Genomic DNA, 20,399 nt, shown 5'->3' on the forward strand with positions numbered 1-20,399 from the left:
TGCAGTGGCGTGATCTCTGCTCACTACTACCTCTGCCTCACAGGCTCAAGCTATTCTCCTGCCTCAGCCTCCTGAGTAGCTAGGACTTCAGGCATGTGCCACCACACCCAGCTAATTTTTGTATTTTTAGTAGAGATGTGCTTTCATTATGTTGGCCAGGATGGTCTTGATGTCTTGACCTCATGATCCACCCACTTCAGCCTCCCAAAGTGCTGGGATTACAGGTATGAGCCACCATGCCTGACCCAAGATAGTATTTTTTAATGAACACAATGTTGAACTCAGTAAATCATTCTGTTAAAGCAAAATTCTCCTTAATCTTTGCACTAATATGTTACTCTGGAAATTTGCTGGACACCTAGCAGATGCTCAAAAAGTGTTAAAAAAAAAAAATGACCTTCACATAGAATGAGCTCATAGTTAGTTAGTTGAGGCTTTGATCCGAGCAAGAAAGTAACAGCATTATGCTACATGTACGTAAAGTTAAATGAAGCCACATGTGGCTAACACAGAGTCCAGCTTCTTCAGAGTGCTCATTCTGTTGTTTCAGGAAGACAACAATGGTCAGCTCCATCAAAGATGCTAGGAGAAGGTGACCAGACAGATCTTCTAACACCTGTGTATGACATGTAGCAACAAAGGAGTGGGTGTGCTTGGCATTTTCTCAGGTAAGAAAAATAATTTGAGTAATAAAAATCTGCCTCTCCCCTGAGCTATCAATTAATGTAGAGGCAAAAGGAAGCTCAACAGAAAATAAAACCAATTTGGGAAATGTGAAGTGAACAGGCTGTTATTGTGGAAAAAATGTATTTTGAAATGTCTACCTTTTCCCATCATTTACATCCTACAATTCACTTACCCAAAGCAGACTGTCAAGATTACAGATCCTGCCTCAGAATTGTTTTGTAAATTTCTACATGATATCTTCTTCAAAAATAAATTCATCAACATAAATTAATGAGACTTTTCTTTTCTTGGTTTTCTGACATGGTGAATTTCAGAATAGAGAGTGAATTAAATATTTTAATGAAAATAGGGAAACACAAACTTATTCCCATACAAGTATATAGAATACATAAAATATGAGGTACTCATATTCTTTATGAAAATTAATTTAACACATGTAAACAAAGCATTTTTTCTTTTTTCTTTTTTTTTTTTTTTTTGAGATGGAGTCTCATTTTGTTGCCAGGCTGGAGTTCAGTGACATGATCTCAGCTCACTGCAACCTCCATCTCCCAGGTTCAAGAGATTCTCCTGCTTCAGCCTCTCAAGTAGCTGGAACCACAAGCGTGCACATCCACGTCCAGCTATATTTTGTAATTTTTTTTTTCAGTAGAGACGGGGTTTCACCATGTTGGGCAGGATGGTCTCGATCTCTTGACCTCGTGATCTGCCTGCCTTGGCCTCCCAAAGTGCTGGGATTAGAGGCGTAAGCCACCGTGCCTGGCCTTAATTTTTTACAAAGATTATTTTAAATTAATATGGACAGTTAATAATACACATAAAATTTTATATATGGATATGTATAAATATCCATATATTTTAAATATATATATTTAAAAATATATGTATACATACACACAAAATAATGACAAATAAGATCACCGTATAGTTTTTAAATTCACATAAGTATGAAGTCTACATACCTGAGCCAACCTCTTTTTCCTCTTCTTCGATGTTGTTTTTGATACTATCATATTCCTCATCAATGGTCTGGTTACCACGCATCTGAGATAAAATTCTACGGGCCTTCTGAGTCTGTCCTTTCTGAATAAGCCATCGAGGGCTTTCAGGTAAAAAGAGAAAGCCAAAAAACTGTATAACTGCTGGAATTGCTGCGAGTCCCAACATGTACCTGCAAGAAAAAAATTTATTTTAAAACTTGCTCTTTCTGCCATGTGCTCACCCTATACTTTTGTGTTGTGTTGACAATGGTAATGTTTCATGCAAAGTTAGTCAGAATTATCTTCTTATTTGTGTGTTTCTATGTATGTCTGTGTGTCACGAGGAAAAAATATTTTTGTGCTGTACTGAAAACTGTGCTATAATGAAAAATCTAATTATTCAATTTGTGGAGAGATAGAGATCTCTCCACAAATTACATTGAAAACGAAAGACCAAAAGTTACAATAATTATGTATACATATTCTAAACCAAACATATCAAGCAAATCATCATAATCACCATTCCTATGCAATACTAACATAAATAATTTTGTATTTTACAATAAAAAATGGGGCTATGATAAAACTTACTGGTATCTACTTAAAAGGCACACTTTTCATTAAAATAAGTGCCCAAGTTTGTTTCTTTATAGTTATTTCTGATTTGTGAATCATTAGTTATAATTTTCTGTTTACAATTTTCCTATCTCATTTTGTCATCAAGCATCCTGTTCATCATTATTAAGTGCGGAATGGGGGCTTACAGGAAAAAAAAAGATGGAGTCAGAAACCAAAAATCCTAATTAAAATGACGACAAATATAAAAATCTGCTCACATAGTTTTAAGTTATCTGTTATTTTCTTTATATGTCTATTCTTAATGGCTGGCAAAATTCTAAATAGCAAGTAACAATGTAATTTTAACTCCATCCAAGAGATAACAAAAATCGTAATGAGTATATCAATATCAAAGATCTCTCCAAATTATCATGATCACCAGACTGATTTCCTAACATCTCTAAGGCCTCCATCTTTTTGAACCAATGGGGTTGAATTAGATAAACTTCAAGGTTTCTTTCAAATGGAAACTTCCATGCATCCAGGACACCTGGATGCTTTATGTTAATCCAACTTCTCTAGGTATGTTCCAGGGTAGATTCCTAACAATAGAGCTCAGCAGGCCAATTCTATTTCTATAACAAACCACGCTGATACGCAGAAGTCACGGAAAAGTCACCTGGCTCAACATCTTCTTCAAAGCTATTCTATCTTTTAAGCTGTGTTACACTGAACGTATAGCAGCCTTAAAGGCTTTAGAGATTAATCTCACAAAGTAAGTCTGCGATTTTCCATGCAATTTCATTTTAATTCCAAAACAAGTAGAAGAAAAATATAATCATCACATGGGTAGTAAGAATACCTCTTACTCCAAACTACAAACTAAAACTACACATGGAAACAGAAAAATTAACCAAGATTTAGAAAGTAAATAAACAATTTATGAATGACTGACTACAGGAATCACTTGGCCTGCAGTTTTAAATCTTATTAGAGGTGTCTTATGCTTTAAGCCATGGATTGTGATAATTACACCAACACTCCTACCTCTGCTCACCCACAGAGCACACAGTTTTTTAACCTTAATTTATATCTCTGTATCTGGTATTATAATACATTACTTACCTATCCCAATCAATTGGTTAATATTATTTAACTTTGTATTCAGCATAGCATCTAATCATCTGGCACACAGTAGGCATTTAGTACATATTTTATAAAATAATACATAAGCACCTGCATATCTAAACTTTCCACATTAACCAGAAAACAATCATGCTTTGGATTTACATGACAATATTTTACGTGACAACTCTTCTGGGTCATTTATCTCTGCAAACTTACTTGCACAGTAATTCCGTCACACCAAACTATTCATTATTCTAGATATAACTAGACCTTCTCTTCTGGAAAAGTCCTTGCATGAGAGCTACAGAGATCAGCTCACAAAAATATGTACTTCTGACCTCTTCTCCTTCAGATATTAACTTGTATAATTAAATGTTATTTAAATGTATGTTTTATTGCTGTAAATCAATAAAATTTTCATCTGAGCTGTGTCAAAGAAATGTTTATACTATATTGCTAATTATTTAAAAGTGATTTTTTAAAGGCAGACCCTAAATATACTGGATTATGAAATAAATTTTAAAAGTCCTAAAGATGAAAGCCTTTATGTGTCGTTTATTTACCTACACCTCTCATGATCTTTCCAAAGAAAGATCATAAATTAAGATAGAAAAACTGCAGATAATACTTCAAAAAGCACTGAAATGAATGTAGAAACTGAACCATTTTCAGGTTCAAGATGCTCACATAATACTTTGCACTCTACTACTTGCTATTAAATCCCAGGATGCAGTATTTTTACAAGTTTTTTTTTAAACAGAAAAAAAGAGAAGGGAAGAGAAGAGAAAAGAGAAGACAAAAAGAAAAGGAAAATACAGGCATATATATTAGCCTGTATTTCTTAAGTGAGCTACAGAAGACAGAATAGGTCTTCCCACCTTTTGAAATCTGTGCAAGAGTCTGGGTCCAAAATGTACAATTCAGCTGCCCTACACTGACATGGGGGAAAGGAATTTGTACCCTGTTTCCAGTCTAAGAATATTAAAACTTCTTTCCAGAGATTAGTCAAGAAAAAAATGTTTTATACATTTGTATCCTAATACTTCTAAAAGAAAAATGAGAAAGCTTATTTTATTATGTTTTAATTACCTTTCATGATGAAAATATTTTGACATGAATAATTTTCATGGCTTTGTAGAAATGCAATACACAAGATCAGAGGTAGCTGTGTTATATGACTGAGAGGATACAGGATCAGATCTGGGTATCGCTTCAGCTCTGGGCAGACAAACCATGAGAACCTGGTCAAGTTACTTAACATTTTATTTATTTATTTATTTATTTATTTATTTATTTTTGAGATGGAGTTTTGCTCTGTTACCCAGGCTGGAGTACAGTGGCACAATCTTGGCTCACTGCAACCTGTGTCTCCCAGGTTCAAGCAATTCTCCTGCCTCATTCAGCCTCCTGAGTAGCTGGGACTATAGGTGTGCACCATCACACCCAGATAATTTTGTATTTTTAGTAGAGACAAGGTTTCACCATATTGGCCAAGCTGGTCTCGAACTCCTGACCTCATGATCTGTCCACCTAGGCCTCTCAAAGTGCTGGGATTACAGGTGTGAGCCACAGCGCCTGGCCAAATAATTTAATATTTTAACACACAGGTGACAGTGTCTATTTCATAAGACTGCTGGGGGAATTAAGTGAAATCATTCAGTCAATTCAGCAGAGAGGACGCTCGGTAAAAAATGTTTCACCTCCCTGAACTCCTAACCACGCAATCAATTCATTGTACCTTGTTTGTTCTGGCTGTATCACCCAACTAAATTTTCAGAAGGTAGAACTAACCAATTTCTTGAGAAAAACAGCCCTCTACTGACGTGCAGACTGGAGAATAGGAAATAACTAAGAGGCGGTTTTTCTGTGGTACTAATAAAAATTTCAACAGGAGACAAAAAGAGTAGGATCTTTATGGACTATACTAAGGCAGTAGCAGGACTACCAGTCATTCTAAGTCCAAGAAAAGCAGCAATTAGATGAATGACAGAATATTGTGATACACTGGGGCAGGCAGTCCCCAGAAAAGCAAGTATTCTCTTATTGATTCAGGAGATCTCATTATTCTAAATTAAGCCAGGGACTCTAAACCTGGTTTCACATTAGAATCACCTGGGAGGCTGGTAAAACCCACCGGTTTCCAGCCCCACCCACCCCCAGGGATTTTGATTAATTGGTCTGGGCTCTGGGCCCAGGAAGTTTTGTTTTATTAAAAGCTCTCCAGGTGCTGCTAATGTGCAGTTGGAGCTGAGAACCAAGGATCTAAATATTTTTAAATACCAGGGAGTAAACATGGACAACAAGCCCTCAAGGTCCACACCTTACAGCAAAAGCCATTTATCTTCTGCAGGCAAGTAGCACACCTACGAACACAAAGTCAAGCAGAAATCCCAAGTTCTCATGAGCTCTAAAAATCTTTAGTATATTCTTTACCATAGTGAGATGGTAAAGATTTTTTAAAATGAGATGGTAAAAATTCTAAAAAGATTTAAAATTTTCTAAACTTACAGTTGCGAAATAAACTATTTGCTGGTACAGCTAGCAGAACCAGCACCTGCCTACCCAAGCAGGTCATTTAAGGGGAGAAGAATGCTTCCAAATAACAAGGTTAGGCTAGCTATCCACAAAGAACAATCCCACCAATTTCACCCCAGGTTAAGCCTTCTCAGTTTCAGAGATCGAAGCTCTATGAATCACGGATCCTGCATTCCTGGGGCCAGACCTCCTTCTACGGCTCAGCTGAGCAAGCCTGCTATCTCTTCCATTCGATGGCCGGGGGGCTCACAATAACCCAAACAGGTCCTTCCCTGAACATTCCTGTTTTAAAACAATCCTGTTGCTCTCACCTATGTAACTAAAGACAAGAATCCTCTAACATCTGTGACCTTAAGTCACAAAATTTTGCACTTCATGATCATTGACCTTGTCTCTGAACTAATAAAATGAGTTAGCATGTTATCTACCCTTCAGTAGTTCCAGAGATGTGCTGATTATGTTCCCATAGTGTGAAAATCTAGTTGAACGCACAAACTCAGCATAGACATGTAATTATTTATTAACAACAGTCATACCAATAGTAATAGCTACTGTGTAGCACCAGTTACTGTGTGCCAAGCACCGTTCAGAAGAATTAAGAAACGTTAACTCCTATGATTTTACAACGACCCTGTGAGGTGAGTGCCATTATTATCCCCACTTTACAGACAAAGAAATGAGGCACAAAGAAGATACATGGTTAGCATGGAATAGAACTACAGTTAAAATCCAGGCAGTCTGGCTCCTACAATAAATGTTTATTGTCAGTCAAGCTATATTAAATGTTCAATAATTACTTGATAATTAATTACGTGGCACACATTAAAAGGTGCATTAATTTACCTTAGCTTCATGTTTAAAGAATTCAGAGGTTCCCTCTGGAACTATTATTCCCTCACCTCTGTTAAATGCGGTGAAACACTGCAGGAATAACAAAGCAAATCTGGCTGGCTGGGAGCTGTCACTCCTAATTGAGCCCAGCACAGGTACCCAATACAGTACCACCCAATGGGCTGGGTAACAGCAACCTGGATTTAAACAACACAGAACTGCTAGTAGGAAATGGGATATCCTGTGATTCTCTCAATACCTATCCTTACTAAATCAGAACTCCTTAAGAGCATTACTGTTAAAAGAGCTTACTACTAGTTAAAATACCTCATGTGTAAAGGGTAAATTTGTACTTCTTATTTTGAACACTGTACCAAACTAAAGTTTTGTTTAATGTTTCTTTAAGTATGTAAATTTTTCATGCAGGAAAACAAGAAGGTGGGTATTTAAAAAAAAAAAAAAAACCATTAGGAGCAAAAATATTCACTTGAAAGATTTTAAAGGATTTGATCCTTTTAAAGTATTGTATATGATGAATATAATAAATCTAAAGTTGCTTTTTCTTTATTTTTCAATCTCTGCACCCCAAAAGTTTCCCCAAGCCTCTCCTGAGGAAACTGTACAGGAGTGAGCAGTTATGTTCTGCATTCGTGTTCAGTTTCTTTCCCTTTTTCCTTATGTTCCTGTTCACCTTTAAATTCCCAAATGACATGAAAAGTTTGCCAATGCCTTACACTGGAAGATCTATATGATCTGTGGTTTTAACTGCAGGTCAAGTTGTAATGGAAAAACTATCCTCGTTAAGGGAAGTTTATTACAATGCATTATATATTTTAAAAACATGCAATTGTTTTTATAGCCCTTGAGCAGCTGAATTCTACCAAGCGAAGACACTTTTCACTTTGAGAGGCACAGTAAAGGTTTTCAGACACCACACTCATTTAGCCGGTTATCCTCCCAACAGGCCATGAGAACATTAAGGTACAGGTCAACCATCACTTCCTTACTGGTTTCCCAACTTCATGTTGTCAAAACTATGGTTCCAAGCAAAATAACCACCTCATACTTTTTAGTCACAGATAATCTTGATACTTTCTGAAACACTAAGATTGGCTCACTGATAATCTCTGAAATGTCAACCTGAGTACAGTGAGGCTTTTTAGCAAATTCTCTAATAATATCCAATACCATCTTAAAATAAACTGAGAAAAAACAAATGAAAAAACTGTATCCGTGATTCCAATTAGGTTTTATTGCCACTGTCTTCTAGTTTGAACTTTTGCTATTGATTAACAAATCATGTCCATGTTAGTCCATTCTGAATAGCTCAGAGGAATATTATAAAATTCTACAGCTTCAAGTTGGCATCCTTTCACATATAACTATAAAATAAACTGCAAATCTTTTTTTTCCTGCAATAGTTCACTGGAAATAAAAAGGGTTGGTAATTAGAATCAGTAGATTCTTTGAAAACATTACCTACTGAAGATGTATTATGTTTACTTGGAAAGCTAAGCCTGAATTCCTTGTGATTTCTCTGAGCTGTTACTCAGCTATTTACCCAGCAAACATCTCCTGAATGTATGTTAAATGCCGAGCACTAAAGCTAATCACTGAGCATCATGAATAAACTTTCCCAGAGATAGCATCCCCTGAGCTGGAACTTTCCAGTGATAAATAGGACAGTGAAACATTTCCCTTAAAAAAGGACAACTCAAACTCCTTCAACCTCATCCAAGACACTGTGCCCTCAGCCCTACATCCAGAGCTATCCAACTACATTGTTTAATGTTTCAATGCATTTTGAATTTTTCATATGCCGAAGGAATGAACAATCACGAGTGACGTATTTGCTAAAAGATCTCTATCCCTGGATTTACAAAAGAAACAGTCATCATTATTGATCAATAACAAGGCATTTACACGATAACATGGTCATGAAACATATATTATGATTTATGTAATATGTTTCTACTTAATGCAGAAGTTTTAGATGCAAACAGATAACACTGAATTTAGTCACTTGCTAGAGTTATGTTACAGCAACTTACTTGATAACATATTTTTAAACTTTAGTTCATGTTTCACAAGTCTATTTTAGCAGGAAAAAAAAAACATTGCAACATTGAGATCCTAGACTGGAAAGTTACTTTTCCTCTGGCACCATGGGCAATGTAAACATGCACATTGATAACTGATACACTTGATAATCAGATGGCAGTGAGAGGATAAACATAAGACCACGGCTCAAGGTACATAAGATAAATTTCAATGTACACAATTGGAATCTTTCAAGTTAGAAGCAGGTAATATATGATCCGAAATGATCAACTCCTGTGTTACTCAGAGAAAGATTCTGTGTAAACTGTAAACAAACAAATCATCATTGCCAGGTAAATAAGCATAACAAAATATTAACTCTGTCTACATAGCTTAGGAGAAGACTCCTGCAAGTAAATTAATATCAGTATATAAGTGGCTTGGCCAGGGTTATTTAAAATGTCATGATTATAGCAGAAGAACCAAAATATGTTCTGGTAGAATGTGATATTGTTTAAATCAATGAATGTGGCATTTTGCACAAATATTAGGTAGTTTTAAACTGTATGGTAAAGTATGTTAAGATCTGCACAAAATTCACAGTACTGTTGCTGAAAATAATGTACACACTTCTTAAATAGACACATATCCTTTTCTCCCCCACCAACCTCTGAGAATCATCCAGGAAAAGCTCTAGGCTAGGGAGTATAGAGAAACAGTAACTTCAACAGACATCCCTTGATTCAAGTACAGTAACCTATACTCCAGTAATCATCCAACAAAATAGGATTACTTAACTGCTATCATGGGGCTTTAGGCCCAGGGTAGGTGGAGTAAGTAAAGGAGTTATTCCAACAGGAGCCATTAAAAAAATTTCTTGCAGAAACATTTATATTATTCATTGGCCAAGGCAGAACAGGAATATAACAGGGAAATCTACCATGGGATTGAAATTAATTTATTTTTTAGGTAAAATTTATATACAAGAAAATCCAAATATCCAAAGTGTACCCATTCTAAATTTTAAGAAAATATGCACACCCTTGTAACCACTATCCCAATCAAGAAAGAGAACATTTCCATAATTCCAGGAAATTCTCTCGTACCCCTTTTCCATTCAATTTCCATTGCGATAGACAACCACTGATCAAATTTCTGTCCCCATAGCTTATTTTGTACATTGATTAACTTTGCAGGGAATCATGGGAAATGTACTGTTTTGTGCCTTGTTTCTTTTAATCAGCACAATGTTTTAAAAATTCATTCATATGGTTGTTCCTTCTATTTCAATGATTCGTTATCTACTGTTACCAGACTGTCTTGATTACTTTAGCGTTATAATAGGTCTTGAAATTAGACAGTGAATTCTCCAACTTTGTTCTTTGAAATAGTTTAGCAATTCTAGGTCCTATGATTTTCCATAAAAATTTTTGGAATCAACTTTTCTGGTTGATGAATGTAAGTGATGATACTGGATATTTCTGCCTAGCAACCAGTCATAAGAGAAAGCATCATTTTTTTCACCGAGAATAAAGCTGGCTGCAATTTTTTTGTGTGGATGTCCTTTTCTATTCTGGTCTGCTGAAAAGTTTTATCATGAACGAATGTTATTCTCTCAAATATTTTCTCTGCATATACTTAGATGATCATATAAGTTTGCCTCCATTGAATAATTTCAATATGGTGACTTGCACAGATTATTTTTCTATATGCTAAACCAATCAACCTTCCTGGGTCATGATTTATTCCCTTTTTACATACTGCTTGATTCAGTCTTACTAATTTTTTGTTAAGGATACTTTTTGGTCTGTGTTTATGAAATTGGACTAGAATTTTCTTTCTTGTAACAACTCAGGCCATAATATTAGGATTATGCTGGCTTCAAAAACCTTATTGAGAAGTGTCTCCTCTACCTTTGTTTTCCTCAAGTTTTTGTTTAAGGCTGAAGCTGTTTCTTCCTTAAATGTTTTATAGAATTCACCAGAGGCTGGGTGCAGTGGCTCATACCTGTAATCTCAGCACTTTGGGAGGCTGTGGTGGCTGGATTGCTTGAGCTCAGGATTTCAAAACCAGCCTAGGCAACAAGGTGAAACCCCATCTCCACAAAAAATATAAAAATTTGCCAGGTCTGGTTGTGTGTGCCTGTGGTCCCAGCTACTCAGGAGGTTGAGGTGGGAGGATCCCTTGAGCCTAGGAGGTCCATGCTGTAGTGAGCTGTGATCGTGCCACTGCACCCCAGCCACTTGAGTGCCAGAGTGAGACTCCGTCAAAGAAAAAAAAAATCTATATGGGCCTGGAATTTGCTTTGCAGACAACTTATTAATAATGATTTAGCTTATTTAAGAAAATAGGAATACTCATCTTTTCCATTGTATGTCCATTTCTGGTAAGCTATAATTGTCAAGGAAATGACCATCTCATCTAAGTAGGTAAATTTATTGGCAAAAAGTTGTTCACAGTATTCCTTAATTATCCTTATAATGTCCATAGAAATGACATGCCCTCTTTTATTCTTGATATTGATAATTTGTAGTTTATTTTTTTTCTTCTTATTCAGTTAATCAGTCATAGCCAGTTTATCAATTTTATTAATCTTTTCAAAGAACCAACTGTTACACTGACTTCTGCTCTTATCTTTATTATTTCATTCTTTGTTTTGTTTGGGTTTAATTTGCTCTTATTTTTCTAGCTTCTTAACATGAAACTTAGATCACTGACTTTAAACCTTTCCTCTTTTCTACTGTAATCACTTTAAGCTACATACTTTCATCTGAGCACTGCTCTAGCTGGATTTCACAAATTTTAATATATTGTATTTTCTTTCCATTCAAAGCTATTTTCCAATTTTCCCTCTGATTTCTCCTTAGACCCATGAATTATTTAGAACATGCTATTTTAATTTACAAATATTTGCAACTTTTTCTGGCTATCTTAATTGTTACTGGTTTCTAATTTAATTCCGCTATGGTCAGGGGACATATATTTTATATATTCAATATAATAAATTGTTAACATTGATTTTAGACCCCATGATATGAATAATTCTGGAGGCTGTCTAATGTAAACTTGAAAAATAATGTGTAAGGCTAGGTGTGTTGGCTCAAGCCTTGTAATCCTAACACTTTGGGAGCTTGAGGCAGGTGGATCACTTGAACCCAGGAGTTTGAGACAAGCCTGGCCAACATGGCAAAACCCTGTCTCTCAAAATAATAATAATAATAATAAGGGGCATGGTGGCATGTGCCTCTAGTCTCAGCTACTCAGGAGGCTGAGGCGGGAGAGTTGCTTGAGCCCGGGAGGTTGAGGCTGCAGTGAGCCATGTTCATGCCACTGCATTCCAGCCTGGGTGACAGAGCAAGGTCCTGTCTTAAAAAGAAAAGAAAAGAGGAAAAAAAGAAAAATAATACGTATTGTCGGGTGTAGCAGTCTACAAATGCCAATTTTGACAAGGTACTTATTAGTATTATACTGCTTTTTTACAACCTCTTTTATCTAGTTGTTCTATCATTGTTTAAAAAAAAAGAGTTAAAAATTCTACAAAGCTGGATTTGCCTATTTTTTATTGTGGTAAAATATAAATAAAAATTACCATTTTATCCATTTTTCAGTATACAGCTCTAAAGCATTAAGTGCATTCACACTGCTGGGTAACTACCAACTGATAATTTTTGCTTCATGTATTTTGAAGCTCTCTTACTAAGTAAACTACACATTTAGTATCATTATTATTTCTGATGACTTGGCTCCTTTGTCATTATAAAATGTCCTTCTTTATCTCTGCTAGTACTGTATCTCTAGAAGTCTACTTTGTGTGACTATTAATATAGCCACACCAGCTATCTTATACTTACTTTTGTATCCTATATCTTTTCCCAATCTTTCACTTTCAACCTGTCAAATAGCATTAAAGTGTGTCTCCTTTAGACAATGTAAATCTGAGTCACATTTTCAGTGTACAATAATTTTTTACATTTAATGTATTTATTACCATAAATGGGTTTTAGATATACCATTTTGTTATTTGTGTCATCTCTCATTTATTCCTATGTTCTTAATTTATTGCATTTATTCAGCTTATCCAAACATTGTTAAGTATTCCATTTTAATTTTAATTTCCATAATCTTTTTGTAATATATTCTAGTTGTTTTTCTACAGATAAAAACATGCATCTTTCACTTATCAATCTACCTAGAGATACTACTGCGCCATTTCACAAATGTATAATTCCATTTACTGCCCCCAACCTTTTTGCTATTATCATAAAATTGAGAGGAAGGTACAGAGATATCCCATATACTTCCTGCCCCACATATGCACAGCCTCCCTGATTAGCAACATCTTCCACCAAAGTGGGATATTTGTTGCAAGTGATGAGTCTATATTAGCATATCATGATCACCCATAGTCCAAAGTTTATATCAGGTTTCATTCTTGGTGCTGTATAGTTCATAGGTTTGGACACATGTATAATGACACGTATCTACCATTACGGTATAATAAAGAGTATTTTCACTATCCTAAATATCTTCTATGCTCCATACATTCATACATTCTGTCCATGGTTTATAACAGCCATCTTCAGGGGAAGTAGGCTTGTACAAAGTACTCTGCCATTTATCAAACCATGTTTACATTTCCTTGGAAAAAAATCAAATAACTGAAGGTGAGAGCAATTTTTTTTTGCCAGCTTAAATGCAGAATATAAAGACTTAACCTAAAACATTCTAAAGATAACAGTAAGCAATGCCTAATAGCACTGAAAAGTTTGTAAGAATGTTCACTACTACTAACTCATCTGATCCTCTAAATAACATTGAATGACTGCTGGAACACCAGCTATGTGAAAATATTAGAGCTTAGATAAATTAATTCATATGCTGTGAAAGCAAGTCTTAAACATATTCTTCCCACCACACTGTAATATCTTAATGACAAACAGTCTTATTTATATCTTCAGCACTAAGGTATTTACTTTTGGGGTTTTTTTTTGAGACACAGTCTCACTCTGTAACCTAGGCTGCAATGCAGTGGCGCAATCTTGGCTCACTGCAACCTCTGCCTCCCAGGTTCAAGATTCTCCCACCTCAGCCTCCTTAGTAGCTGAGATTACAGGTGTGCACCACTACATCTGGCTAATTTTTGTATTTTTGGTAGAGATGGGGCTTCACCATGTTGGCGAGGCTGGTCTCGAACTCCTGAGGTCAGGTAATCCACCTGCCTTAGCCTCCCAAAGTGCTGGGATTACAGGGGTGAGCTACGACACCTGGCTGGTATTTACTTGTAATCAGACTGTTTGCCACCAATTAATACATGTGTTATCTAAATCCAACATTCTTAAAATGGCCAATGCATAGTTATATTCTTAAGATAGTGACTGACTCATATTCCATATTTCATATAGAGCCAAGTACTACTGATCTATTAGCATGAAATTATAACAGCACAGTCTCCAGCATGAATTTGTTTAGAAATAATATCCCCTTTTGCCTGGCGCAGTGGCTCACGCCTGTAATCCCAGCACTTTGGGAGGCCGAGGCGGGTGGATCACGATGTCAAGAGATCGAGACCATCCGGGTCAACACGGTGAAACCCCATCTCTACTAAAACTACAAAAAATCAGCTGGGCATGGTGGCGCGTGCCTGTAATCCCAGCTACTCAGGAGGCTGAGGCAGGAGAATTGCCTGAACCCAGGAGGCGGAGGTTGCGGTGAGCCGAGATCGTGNGCTGAGGCAGGAGAATTGCCTGAACCCAGGAGGCGGAGGTTGCGGTGAGCCGAGATCGTGCCATTGCACTCCAGCCTGGGTAACAAGAGCAAAACTACCTCTCCAAAAAAAAAAAAAAAAGAAATAATATCCCCTTTTAAATATCACTCTGAGAAGCATCTTACTGACATGGATTTTAAAATTATAAAATATTATCAGGGAGAGAGGCTCATCAATTCATTCATCTAAAATTAATATTGATTTTTAAAATATTTTGAGGCTTTCAATAAACAAACCCAAAACTAATGTGTTAGGAAAGTGAGCGCAAAGGATTTCAAGTTCCATCCACACCCACCAAAGGCTGGCCTTTCCACTTCACCCCCAAACTCTCAGATGATCATTATAGCCCTCCTCCTAGCTGCTCTAACATCTCACTCTTTTCCAAACATGACTGGCTCTTTCAGATGACAGGGCCTTCGAAGATTACATTTCACCTAGAATTTCCCTCTCCCTCACTGCACCTGGAATTCTTTTATTCAAAAAGTCAGCTCAAGTATCTTTCTGTTGTGAGGCTAGGTTATTCACTCCTCTTAGGAACTCCCATAACACTATATCCATCATTTAATTAACAGGATGAAAAAACGTCTCTCCTACATTAGGCGATTAAAGGCTTGAGGAAAGGAGCACTTCTTATTCATCTCTCCACCTCTAATATTAAATACAAGAGTAGTGTGCAAAAAGTGTCAAGAAACTTTTTTTTTAATAAAAGACTGAATCATTTCCACACCAACTGATGACTCCAAATGCATAACTTCACCCCTGTACCTTGGCAGCAGCCTCATAAATAGGTTTCTTAAATCCACCCAAGAGCCAAGGGTCGCAGTTAATTCTAGGCATCAATGCCATAGTCATCTTTGACTCCTATCATGGCACACTCTGCTAAAAAAAAATAATAAATTCCCTTTATCTGTAGGTAGAAGTTGGACTTGAATTCATAGACCACTAGAATCCAGCTTCAGCCTCTCATGTAAATCACCACTGTAGTCCCAATCCTCCCTGATCCTATCCTCTCCTGTTCTATACTCTGCCTCCCATATCCACCTGTATAAACCTGAGTCCCACTAATTCTTCAAAACTTAGCAAGTCTCACATAGTGCATGAGTCAGCCTCAGGATATTCAGGAAAATCTCCCCTATAGTGGTTGCTAGGACTAGTATTTTGTATTTCTCATTCAATACCTATATCACATCAATTAAATGATGAAGCATGAAAATGTCCAGCACAACCAAACATTTAACAAATGGTTGTCCATGGTTTAGTGAGGTGGAATAAGATAAGCCTGTTTTTTGTTTTTTTTTTTTTCCAAAAAGAAAGTAAATCTAGAAATAAGATGAGTAAAAATCAGCATAAAACAGAAAAATTTAGCCTCTCTATATATATACCTATCCCTATTAATACAAATCACATGATGATTATATACTTGTAAACACAGAAATACTCATTTGAAAAACAGCATTAAAAAAAAGAATGAAAGTTTTCAGGTTCCTATGGAGGTATATTCTTTTGAAGGAGACAAATTTTCAATTTTCTTTCTCTTAATTTTTATGCTCAGTGAGATGCATGTATGATTAATAATTTAATTTTCAGCTATGTACGAAGTGTGTGTGTATATATATATATAATATGTATGTATATATATATATATCCCTCTGTATAAATTAATAATTTGGCATTTGGGGTTATAATCAATATCTTTTTATGTTGATTAAGAGTCCCTTCCCAAGAGCCCTGTCAATTTCAGCTCAGTTCAATAAACATTTACTGAATATTTACTATATTCTAGTCCTTCCTAGATCTAGAAATGAGTAAAAGGTCAATGAAATTCAGGAATTCCAAAATGAAGAGGAGATCGAAAAATAAGCAAGTAGTTCAAAATAATATGGTGAGTATAAAAATGGAGCTTTGTACAAAATATTATGAAAAGGCAAAGGAACAGGATTTCCATGATACACAGGCAGAGACTTATAGGATGAAGATGAGCTGGATCAGAAACCCAGGAGCTAGACCAGAAACCAGGATAGGGTAGGGAGACACTACAGGCAAAATTAGCATAAAAAGGAAAAAAATCCCTAAAAACATGACCAAGCAAGATGTGGTTGGTTTATAAGCATGGAGATTACATAAAGCAGGGTGGGAGTTAACACTAGTTGGAAATATCCTTAACAGCATGCATGGATTGGGTACTACAAGCCATGATAAAGAATTTGATTTTTTTTTTTTCCAGCAGGAAATAGACAGACTTGAAACATTTTACTAGTGGCATGGCCAGATAAGTGTTCTAGGCAGATAATTTTGATGGCTAAGTTCACTTACTATATATTTACTGAAAGCCTGTTATAAGCCAGGATTTAACTAAGCAATTTTTAAAAAGGATATCTTTGGTTGCTTGAAGCGTAGAGAGTAAATCTATGTTCGTGAAGTAAGATAAACAAGTATTAGCAAAGGAGCCTGGCATGGTGATTCACACCTGTAATCCCAGCATTTTGGGAGGCTGAGGCAGGCAGACCACTTGAGGTCAGGAGTTTGAGACCAGCCTGGCCAACATGGTGAAACCCCATCTCTACTAAAAACACATAAAAGATCATATATATATATATATATATATATATATATATATATATATATATATATATGCAAAGAAACAGTGATAGAACTTTATCATTAATATTAACTATCGAAACATCTCTGCCATCTTTATCAACACTACAATATATTAGGAAAAAACAAGTCATCCTCATCACTATTACTCATTAGAAAAATGCAAATCAAAACCATAATGAGATGCCACTTCACACTCACTAGGATGACTGTAATCAAAAAAGACCACAAATGTTTACTAGGACATAGAAAAATTGAAACCCTCATACTTTGCTTGTGGGAATGTAAAATAATACAGCCACTCTGGAAGCAGTCTGATCAGTCCTCAAAAAGCTAAATAACAGTTTATGATCTGTATTTAGTCATATGACCTAGCAATTCCACTGCTAGGTGTATATCCAAGAGAAATAAATGCCTATGTCTATCCTAAAATTTGTACACAAATGTTCATAGCATCATTATTATGATGGCCCCAGAAGGTTAACAATATACATAAACTGATGAACAGATAAACAAAATGTGGTATGTCCACATTATAATTTGTCATAAAAAGAAATGAAGTACTGACACATACTATAATTTAGATGAGCATTGAAAACTTGCTAAGTGAAAGAAGTCAGTCATAAAGAACCACATATTCATATATGAAATATACAGAATATATAAACCTACAGAAACACACAGTAGATTAATGGTTGCCTAGATGTGGAACAGTTTGCGGGGTAAGGGGGTGATGGCTAAGGAGTGCAAGGTTTCTTTTTAGGTGATTAAAATGTTCTAAATTTGATTATGGCAATGGTTGTATAGCTCTGTGAGTATACTAAAAGCCATTTAATTGTACAATTTAAATGGATAAGTGAAATGGTACATGAATTACACCTCAATAAGGTTTTTATTTAAAGAATCAAATCTTGAACAATATTTTCAAAATTCTATTTCCCCTTTCTTCATGAAGCCAGATGGTATCCTTCCCAGTACAGAATGTACTATGACACTCAAGTGCCAGAAAAATGCCAACATTCAATCTGTTACTGGCAATTATTTTTTCTAGAAAAAGTAAACTTCCAGTTGTTCAGCAGAAAACAATATTTCTATGATATGTAAACAATAAGACAACAGAAATTTTGACCCATCTGGCATAAAAGGTGAACTATAATGTTTCCACAACATCAAAATCTAAAATGCTTTTCTATCAATCAATTTCATCTTCCATCTGTCTTAACCCAATCACTAGTGTAAAAATTATCAATAATTAGGGCTGTTAGAGTACACACTTTTGAAAGCAAAACCATGAGGAAGAAAGGAGTTAGCTTTTGAAAAAGAAGACTTGAATCTAATTTCTGCCAAGGACAAGTAACAGCCACGTGGTCTCAGCCAAATATTTAACTTCGCTGAGCATCAAGTTTTTAATCTGCAAAATGGGAATAATACCAGTTCCACTAACCTGTCAAGATTTGGGATAGGATCAAATGGTATTTGCTACCAGACTCTGAAACTGTTCGTCAATAAAATGCAAAACCAGTAAATGTGGGACACTGGATATTGTATTACAAAATTAAATATTCGTAACTTAAAGTGGAGTTTTAGAAGCAATAAAGTCAAAAAGGGAAATAAAAAAATTTAATATTCAAATTCTTTGAAGACTGTGGACATCTAAAATGAAGATATACAAAAATATAAGTATGAGAAAGAAATTTTACATGACATATTTACATGTACATTTTCCTTAGAATTTTTGAAACATATTGGTATAATGATGAATTATCTATTGTTATAATTATGAATAGGTTATCACTGTTGGAAATTCCAGAGTTTAAAGTTAATACTAAGGTAGCATTTCAATTTTTATTTGCTTATAACCACATACCTATTAGCCTAGGAGTCAGATGAGATACATATACTGATAAGGATACTAAATAACAGAAGACAGTAAAAGAGAAAATTCACCTAAAAAAAGGAAACATGTTTGCATGTATATATAATTACATGTGTATTCATGCAAACAAGGAATTGGATTCAAAACAATCTGGCTGTTAACATCTTGGTCTATATATAAACCCAAGTTAGTCTTCCCATACTTTTATTTTTTTACCCCTGGACACTCCAATATTGCTAGAAAAATAAACACAAGCACGCTAATTATTTGGCTTTACTGCAAATATATGTCTCCAGCTTCAGCTGGGATTCCATGATTACTTGGAAATCATGTGTTGTCTCTAGTCTTTTTTCCTTCTCATACTTCCCACAGCAGCTATACACTTTAAATCTTCTTTTCTCTGGGCCTCTGCTCTACCACCTCAAAGCACCATTCTTGCCAATAAAGAAAACAGATGCCATAGAATGTTGATTTTCTTTCAGCCTTTCTTACAACAATATCTATAGTAGCACCCATCCTTCATTCATTAGAACAGCAACTAACAATGTGATACTTCATTTATTATCTGCCATGTGCAAAGCGTTAGGCTGAACACTTTGCATATAATAAGTAATTTGGATCCTACAATAAGCTTGTAAGTGTTTTTGGTTCTACTTTATAGAAAAGTGAAGCTGAGAGGGGCTAACTGACTTGTTCGAGGTTCATAGCTAATCAACGGTAAAAAACAGACTTGAATCCAGGTCTGTCTATGTTGTCTCCTTGCCTCTGAAAAGGGGTTTCAGGCTCGTCCCAACATTTCCACTTTTACACAGCAACACCACATTCATAAATGTATTGTGTCACTACAGTGTGACCTTTCTCTTTCCTAATCAGGACTGAGAAAAGACTTCTTAATTGTTATTCTTAGTGAAAAATGTAGTTTATGCAACTATATATGCTATGATTTGAATATATATCTATATTAGTTACATTAATAAAAATTTTTAACAAAATGCAAATTGATGATTTAGATCTTCCTAAGACATGAAAGTTGAAAGACTGACTTCCACTGCATTTACAAGAAAAACTCAAAATACCAGGTTATGCTGAAAACAGTTACTATCTTTCCTCTTTCTCTTCATCTACTAATTAGAAAACAAACAAATAAACAAACAAGATTTCCCGCTTCGTTTAGCAACATCTACAGACACAACCACCATTTTTAACAACTGTGTCCTCCCTTAATGGTCCTTACAAACCTAGGCCCTCACTAGCCTCAAAGAGTTTTCTCACATAACTTTTAATTAAAACTCCACCAGTTTAGGTCTTTAATGTCTCATCCAAGCCACAACGTTTATCATGCTTCTTACACAGACATTTAATTCCCTGGGACCACATCACATTGCACCCTTTTTCATTTTCT

At 35.5% G+C, this 20,399-nt stretch overlaps 1 protein-coding gene across 1 annotated transcript in view; it reads right to left on the reverse strand.

Annotated features, from left to right (window-relative positions):
• SLC2A13 (solute carrier family 2 member 13) overlaps window positions 1-20,399 on the reverse strand; it is a 351,864-nt gene that overhangs the window by 259,809 nt on the left and 71,656 nt on the right. The window contains exon 3 of the mRNA XM_017512770.2: window positions 1,650-1,858. Coding sequence (XP_017368259.1) covers window positions 1,650-1,858 — 209 coding nt within the window. The remainder of the gene's footprint in view (window positions 1-1,649; window positions 1,859-20,399) is intronic.

This window comes from Cebus imitator, unplaced genomic scaffold (genome assembly GCF_001604975.1).
Source record: "Cebus imitator isolate Cc_AM_T3 unplaced genomic scaffold, Cebus_imitator-1.0 Scaffold477, whole genome shotgun sequence".
Taxonomy (NCBI): Eukaryota; Metazoa; Chordata; class Mammalia; order Primates; family Cebidae; genus Cebus; species Cebus imitator.